Source organism: Elaeis guineensis, chromosome 8 (genome assembly GCF_000442705.2).
Source record: "Elaeis guineensis isolate ETL-2024a chromosome 8, EG11, whole genome shotgun sequence".
NCBI classification, from domain to species: domain Eukaryota; kingdom Viridiplantae; phylum Streptophyta; class Magnoliopsida; order Arecales; family Arecaceae; genus Elaeis; species Elaeis guineensis.
In genome coordinates this window covers 137,069,572-137,078,327 of record NC_026000.2, presented here as the reverse complement: position 1 = coordinate 137,078,327, position 8,756 = coordinate 137,069,572, and the positions used below count along the sequence as shown (strand labels likewise).

Below are 8,756 nucleotides of genomic sequence, written 5' to 3'. Positions count from 1 at the left end.
AAGATATAAATGAACATACTATTTATAATTTTTTTTATAAAAATATAAAAATTTATTTATATATATTAACTGTTGTTATTAAAAATTTCGTGAACATTAAGGATATGAATAGATATGTTATTAATTTTTTTTTGTAAATATAATCAATTATATGAATATGATCTACAAACCCATGTGCAATGCACGGGCTTAAAAATTAGTTACTCATGAAAATAAGAATCGTTGTTTCTACAATCCATGCTTTATTATTAATATTATTATTGTTGTTTAAATGTAATATTGATTGTCGTGATAACAACATCATTTTATATATCTTAAAGTTAAACTTTTGTTTCTTAGAAACAAAAGTTTTTTCTATAAATAGGGATAGGATAAAAAATCTGATTTAACTCACTTATGTAAAGACCATGATGATTATTCTCGCTTAAAGCCCTATCATTTATGGTAAACTATGCAAATGCAAATGCCTAAATAGTGAAATAAATATATTTTGATGCTGCCGTGCATTTAATGGCATATTCAAAAATTATATATTGAATACTAATTTAATTGAAAATAAAGTTAAAGCATAATAAATAATTATATTTTTGTTATATGATATGTTGTAAGCTGTGGTATGCTTATAGTGCTGAGATATCTGCATCCAGCATTGTTCAAAAAATTTCATAAAATTATACTACCATTTATGGATTTTGTACAACAATGTTATGCTAAAAGAGTAGCAAGGTTTTTAAAGCTTCTTATCTTAGCTATCATGCTCGGTTGTTAATACGGACTGTAGAGCTAAATTATGAAATTAGTTTATTTCGATAAAGAAGAAATAAAATAATAAAACAAGAGAAAAGGTTTCAATAGTATAATTAACATGTAATCCTTCAAGGTTGCTCTTGTTGATCATTAATAATGAGAATGCAAAAATGCTTGTGGCTCCTTTTATTGCATGCAACAGTTCTCTCCTCCTACCCAAACTAGCTTAGCAACTTAAAAAAAAAAAAAAAAAAAGATTGAATTCAAAGTACCTGACCATGCATGGCATCATTTTCACACCATGTATGACACTATTACATAGAGTTGCGCTGACCCCATCATGTGATATTATGAGAATTCTTTTAGTTATGTACCATGTAGCATAACTTATAAAAGCAATCATTGCTTCTGCCAATTTTTGTTAGTTTTTCTTTTACAAGTATATTATTAGCTAGAAATTTAACTCATAAAAGCAACAATCATTGTTTCTGCCAACTTTTGTTAATTTTTCCTTTGCAAGTATAGTATTAGCTAGAAATTATATATATATATATATATATATATATATATATATATATATATATATATATGTGCATGCAAGTAATAAGACATGGGAAATGTGACGCTACCATATGTTTAATTATAAGGGGAAGAGGGGGAAAAAAAAACTTTTTTTAAAAACAGGCCACTGGACGGCCGGCACCAAGCATTATCCGCTGGGAAGCGCGGCCGCACGATAGGATGACCGATGCCCTCACGCCCCCGACGTGAACCCTCATCCCCACCGTCCATTTCATATTATCTCGTTACTCACTCCATCCGGACCGTCTATTCATTAATCCCATGAACCCCTGTACCCTTGTCACCATCCATTTATTCCATAATTAACGATCAATAAATGCCGGTATTCCCACTCCGACATCGAACGGTCAAGATTGCTCCTACCAACCTATGAAATTATTCTCCAGAACTATCGCACGAACCTGTACTCTGACACTCAACCCAGTTATATCACGACACGTGTACTCCCGGAGACGGCGCCAGACTCGCGTTCAAATTACGCGATCTTATCCAGGGCACTGCCATTGATCCTCCACGTGTACTCCAGCCAGCGTTGGGCGAGAAAATGGGGCCCACCGTGTATAATTTCATGGACCCACCTTATTAGCCAATCCAAATACAGCGACAGAGGAGGCCACGGAGGATCCGGACTTAATTAAGGAGCGCCATAAAGAAGATATTTATTAACGTAATTATAATTCTTTATGTCAATTTTAAGTAATAACTAATTACCGATAGCCTCTATATAAGGAGCTCTGTATCGAAGCGTCGAAGGTGTTCTACAAAGTACACAGAGGGGGAGAGCAAGAACCCCTCGAAACCCTTGCCTTTAGATCTTTCTTCCACTGTCTCTCGTCCTCTTTTCTTGGTGTAGTAGGACTTTGGTTCTCGGCCGCCACCGTGCAACGCCGTTTTGCGGAGGTTGGGTTTTCGTTTTTCCGGGCAGATTGAGCAATGGGAGTGGCGATACTGGCGGATCTCCTGACGGAGATCCTGATCCCCGTGGCTGCCGTCGTCGGGATTGGGTTCGCTTTGATGCAGTGGTTGATGGTGTCGAGGGTGAAGCTGTCGCCGGAGAGGCAGGGGCCCCTGGCGGGGAGCAAGAACAAGAACGACTACTCCGACTACCTCATTGAGGAAGAAGAGGGGCTCAATGATCACAACGTCGTGCTGAAGTGTGCCGAGATCCAGAGCGCCATCTCCGAAGGTAACGATTCGGGGGTTTAGACCCCAAGGTTTTCGTAATCTCTCTTTTCGCTCGCTTCTTCTCTCTCTCGATTTGGGTGCTTTTGGATTTGGTGGTCTCGTGGTTTGATCCATCTTTGTGGTTTTTGTTTCAATAACTTTTTTTTTTTTGAATATCTTTTTGTGACCTGAGGAAAAATGACTTTTTCGTGAAAAAAGATTGGATTTTTTTAAAAAAAAAAAAATCCTTGGGACCGGTTGGTCAGCTCTGTTTATTTCTTGTATTTTATATGTGTCTAGTGGATTTTTGGAAAAGAAATTTAATACAAATTGGGTGAAGCATACCTTTTATTGGCTCAAGTCGTGTGTCAATGAGTTCAAGTTGTTCGGTTGGTTTTTTTAGAGCGATATGTAGAAATCTATGGCTATTATGCTTGCATTTTCACTCGTCTCTGTATACTGTTTGGAGTATATTATTTACAATCCTATTCTCTTCTTTCAAGCGGGATTTGTCGAACAATATTTTCCCTTTTTGTTGGTGGAAAAGGAAAAATTTTTGTTGGGTGCTGAATTCGTTCATTCACACTCGATACTTTTATCCAATTTTATTTGTTTCTAGCTAATTTCTTCTGATAAGAAAACGTCGGAGTCTGGAATTGGTTCCTTTTTTTTGTATTGCTACATGGATGACTCAGGTGGTGTTTCGCTGAGTTTGACTTTTTCTTTATTTTTTTCCTTTTTTGTTTCTTTTTGGTCATCTGAAGAAATAAGAGGCGAAAGTTCTCATATGATTGTGGTCTCCTTTCCACTCATCTTTCTTTGTTATATATTTTTTTGCTTCTTCGCTTCTTTTACTTTATTTATTTAATTAGTTTATTTTTTGATAGCAAGGTTGGAATGTTAATTACAAGACCTATGATTCTCTTGTCGGGGGTATCAGATGCTTGGCTTATCTGAAGGATATATGTTACACTTGCGAGAGTTCCAGATTCCAATTCATCAATATCTCCAAATTAATAAGATTGATCATCGCAAGAGTTTTTTAGTAGGTTCCTTGCTGAATAAGTATATTAAAAAGGTTAAAGTTGATCTAAGAATCTGTTCTCTGATAAAATACTGTTTGCATGTTATAAGAGTGACTAAATTGTTGTGGGTTTTTCTTAATATTTTTCAAAGCAAGATGAAAGATGATAGATCTATATGGATTTTTTAGCTTTTAAATTTTCCTGTCACAGTATGTAAACAATCTTGACTGATCAATGGAACTGGCATCGAATTTCATCAGAATGGTATGCTTATCTTCCATTTCTTGTGTTAGCTTTTTCATTTGACTGTGGTAGCTTGCCAAGGAATGAATGCCTATCCAGTCATAACATCCGATGTCCAATTTCCTCTGAGATCAATATTTTCTCTTTTTCCATGGCTCTGACTGGAGCTGTCTTGTGATTCAGTTGCCAAGTTTTCTATTCATCATATACTAATTAGTTAAAATTGTATTATCTAAGTTCTTGTACACCCGTCTCTGCATACTACTCTGTGTATGCGTTTTGCAGGACTAATGAGTCTAATTGTTCAACTAAGGATCACTATAGAAGATTAAGGAATATTGTTTGGGTCATTGTGCATGTAAAGATTTTGATCTCTTAAATTTTTTTGACGTGATTTTTTTTTCTTTTTGGGTCGATTAGTTGGTTAGATTGCTGAAATTGAGTTGGAATAATACAGCCATCTTCCTCAGGTCTTTATTTTACTATAGAAGTCATTCATTTTATGAGGAAAAGTGGTGTAGCTGTGTTGTTTAAATGGTTGATGATTTCCCTTTTTTTTTTGGTTCCTCCAATGTGGCCTGTGGTCATGGATGAGTTGTAGCCCAGATGAAATATTTTAGAAGAACAAAAGTTGGCGTCACCTGAGTTTTTTAATATGCTCTGTTATCACTACTTGTTATTGTTAATCAGCTGCAAAAACTTATTGCTTGTTTTGAATTAACATTTTTGATATTCTAATGTTTGGGTCTATATGAACAGGAGCAACTTCGTTCCTTTTCACTGAGTATCAGTATGTTGGAATTTTCATGGTTGCTTTTGCAATCCTGGTATTCTTATTCCTTGGCTCCGTGGAGGGCTTTAGCACTAAGAGCCAGCCCTGCACCTACAGCAAGGACAAATATTGCAAGCCTGCACTTGCAAATGCTGTCTTTAGCACTGTGTCCTTCTTGCTTGGTGCAATCACCTCTCTGGTATCTGGTTTCCTTGGAATGAAAATTGCAACATATGCAAATGCCAGAACGACTTTGGAAGCAAGATGGGGTGTTGGAAAAGCTTTCATTACTGCATTCCGCTCAGGTGCAGTGATGGGCTTTTTGCTTGCTGCAAATGGGCTTTTGGTTCTTTACATTGCAATCAACCTATTCAAGTTGTATTATGGTGATGACTGGGAAGGTCTTTTTGAGGCTATCACTGGTTATGGTCTTGGTGGCTCTTCCATGGCTCTTTTTGGGAGAGTTGGAGGAGGTATCTATACAAAAGCTGCTGATGTTGGTGCTGATCTTGTTGGTAAGGTTGAGAGGAACATCCCTGAAGATGACCCAAGGAATCCAGCTGTAAGTTTCTATATCATTGTTTAATAATAGGCTTTTGCAGCTTCTTTGTTCTTCTTCTTCTTTTTTCCCCCCAGAATACATGATAATTTTCTGGAACATAAAAGGTAGAAACTGTTTTCTTGTTTTTGTGAACTCTGCACTCATCTATCTGTTTTACAGAATACCGATGTCTACCAAGCTGCGGAAATTAGAATTTCCTACTTATGTTATTTTCTGTAAGATCTTAGATATACTGCCCTGCTTGAGATTCTTTAACTGCTAGAGATATCTCACAGGTGATTGCTGACAATGTTGGAGATAATGTTGGGGATATTGCCGGAATGGGATCTGATCTTTTTGGCTCATATGCTGAATCTTCCTGTGCTGCCCTTGTTGTTGCTTCAATCTCATCATTTGGAATCAACCATGATTTGACTGCGATGTGCTATCCTTTGCTTATCAGCTCTGTGGGTATCATTGTTTGTTTGATCACTACTCTGTTTGCAACTGACTTCTTTGAAATAAAGGCAGTGAATGAGATTGAGCCTGCACTGAAGAAGCAGCTCATAATCTCAACTTTTCTTATGACTGTTGGTATTGCAATTATCAGTTGGATTGCACTTCCATCTAGCTTCACGATCTTCAATTTTGGCAACCAAAAGCAAGTGGCAAACTGGTAAATAATATTTATGTTCTTTTGCTTTAAAGCGTTATATTTTCATGCTTATTAATAATAATTGGAAATATTATTTGCAGGCAGCTGTTCTTCTGTGTTGCAGTTGGTCTATGGGCTGGCCTGGTTATTGGGTTTGTCACTGAATACTTCACAAGCAACGCATACAGGTCAAACCTCTATCTTTTGTCAGTTGTGTTGAATTAATTTTGTATCAAATGGCTTGCTGATATTTGACAACGTTTCCTCTTTTTGTAGCCCTGTGCAAGATGTAGCTGACTCCTGCAGAACTGGAGCTGCCACTAATGTCATCTTTGGTCTTGCATTGGGATACAAGTCTGTGATCATTCCAATTTTCGCTATTGCTATCAGCATTTTTGTGAGCTTTAGCCTTGCTGCGATGTATGGTATTGCAGTTGCTGCTCTAGGCATGTTGAGCACCATTGCTACTGGGCTGGCCATTGATGCCTATGGCCCCATCAGCGACAATGCTGGAGGCATTGCTGAGATGGCTGGAATGAGCCACAGAATACGTGAGAGAACTGATGCACTAGATGCTGCAGGCAATACCACTGCTGCCATCGGAAAGGTATACAAATCATTTCCTGCTTCTGATTTGCTTACAGGCATATGCTCGTAGACATTCAGTATTAGCTGTATTTGAGGTAATATCATATTTGAGAGGCCTGAGCATGAAGCTATGATGATTTATCCTTGCATTCATTGTACACTAGGATATGGTGCTTTCCACTTCAAGATGATGCATTCACCAAACATTTTTCCACTAAGCGGCGATGAAACATGTAAATCTTGTGGTCTTCCAATTCGATCTGATCTATTCATTCTGAGAGCTATTTATTTGATTGCAGACATTTCTGCAACAATTCTAACAGAGAAACATGCCAATTTTGAGAGAAACTTTATGTCAACCTTTTCTAGACAAGAGTATCTGATTTAGAAGGGAAGAAATTGCATCAGTTTTTGATATTCATTTCTTTTGGAAAAAAGGCACCCACATTTTTATCCTTCAAAATTGGATTGCCTAATTGGATGGGGTAATATTGCAAACGGTAGCATTGTGCTTGCCCTATTTACTTTTAGGAGTCAGCATCCATGCATGTGTATATCAACGTAAGTTCTATGTAGTGGGCGGGTAATTGCCAAACCTCCAAGGTTTTGTCGTCTCCTTGTTTGGTCTTTTGGAATTCTGGGAAGGACTATGAATCATACCCAGGTATTCCGTTTGTTTTATTTGCACTAGCTCATAAACTTATATTCCTATTAAATCTGCCTGTCTCTGTTTTAGGGTTTTGCCATTGGTTCAGCTGCTTTGGTGTCCCTTGCACTCTTTGGTGCCTTTGTGAGTCGGGCAGCATTATCAACTGTGGATGTTCTGACACCTAAAGTATTCATCGGGTTAATTGTTGGTGCAATGCTTCCTTACTGGTTCTCAGCCATGACCATGAAGAGTGTAGGCAGTGCAGCTCTGAAGATGGTGGAGGAAGTTCGCCGGCAGTTTAACAGCATACCTGGTCTTATGGAGGGAAGTGCTAAACCTGACTATGCCACTTGTGTCAAAATCTCGACAGATGCCTCAATCAAGGAGATGATTCCGCCTGGTGCTCTAGTCATGCTCACACCTCTCATTGTTGGAACCTTCTTCGGTGTGGAAACCCTGTCAGGGGTTCTTGCAGGCGCCCTTGTATCTGGCGTTCAGGTTGGTGGAAAATCGTTATCGGATTTATCAGAGCATTGAGTGTAAGTCAGTCATGGGTGTTCTCTTTGCTTACAGGTTGCAATATCTGCATCTAACACTGGTGGTGCATGGGATAATGCTAAGAAGTATATTGAGGTAAAAGTTACCCTTGAATCTTTTTTGAATCTTGGCCCTTGAATCATTTTTGAATTCCTGTGGGCTTCAGATGTCTTCCATGAAATTGAGCGTAGAATTTGTTACCACTTTAGCTGATTATGCTATTTAGAGGAGTTGGAAATGATTTTTTTTCATTCTTTTTATGTTTTTTGTTTTGTTTCTGGGGTCAGGCTGGGGCTTCAGAGCATGCTCGGACCCTCGGCCCCAAAGGATCGGATGCCCACAAGGCTGCTGTGATCGGTGACACCATTGGAGACCCTCTGAAGGACACATCTGGACCATCACTTAACATCCTTATCAAGCTAATGGCTGTTGAATCTCTTGTGTTTGCACCATTCTTTGCTGCACATGGAGGCATCCTCTTTAGGATCTTCTGAGAAGAGGTGCCAGCAGGGCGATCTTGCACTTAGAGACAGCATCATCATCCCTTCTTCACCACCATATGTGCCTCGGCAACTTATCCTTTCTGCTTCATTCTCTTTGGTGTTAGGTTCAAGCTGTGCTTGATGTAATGAAGCTCTCAGTGTCCTTGCGTGGGCTTGGGGCGGCCAAATTTTCCTTATGCTAGATAGATGATAATGATGATGGCGATAATGTAATAATGGCTATGACAATCTTAGTTGTTCTTGGGACAGTCACAGAATGTTGTTTAAATTCTCCATATGATGGTTGGACGGTTGTTGAAGACCTGTGGTTTTTCGGTCAGTCGGTCCAAAGTTTTGCCTCGAGGAGAAAGGGACCCAAATAAAATAAATAAATTAAAAAAAAAAAAAAAAAAAAAAGTGGAGCAAACTTTGATGTTGTGGGCCTGAAGCAGAGCAAGCGCTTCTTTTTCTGTTGAAATCTGGCTAGGAGTGCGTGCCTGTACCAAATGGATTATTAACGTGTCAAGGAGTGTGTATGTTGCAGATAGGTGCTTGATCAACAAAATATAGAGTTGTGGGGATCTGGCACATGGGAAACATGATCGAGATCGAATGAATTAGAGTGGGAGTTGGATCGTCGTATCTCTTGATGTGTTTGATTTGTTACCGAAATTAGAGTAAATTTTGCATTCTAAAAGAAAATAGGTATTGGGTTTTGGGAGTGTTCGGGTGTTTCTATTCCTTTAGAAATTATAATGCAAATGGAACTTC

The 8,756-nt window shown here is 38.3% G+C and overlaps 1 protein-coding gene across 1 annotated transcript; it reads left to right on the top strand.

Annotated features, from left to right (window-relative positions):
- The first annotated feature begins 2,092 nt into the window (after positions 1 to 2,092).
- On the top strand, positions 2,093 to 8,305 carry LOC140859713 (pyrophosphate-energized vacuolar membrane proton pump-like). Its single transcript, XM_073262056.1, has 8 exons — positions 2,093 to 2,515; positions 4,521 to 5,095; positions 5,371 to 5,750; positions 5,831 to 5,917; positions 6,006 to 6,336; positions 7,054 to 7,464; positions 7,540 to 7,599; positions 7,791 to 8,305. Exons 1-8 carry the CDS (start codon positions 2,263 to 2,265, stop codon positions 7,995 to 7,997), a joined length of 2,304 nt encoding a protein of 767 aa, XP_073118157.1. The 5' UTR covers positions 2,093 to 2,262; the 3' UTR covers positions 7,998 to 8,305.
- The last annotated feature ends 451 nt before the right edge of the window (positions 8,306 to 8,756 follow it).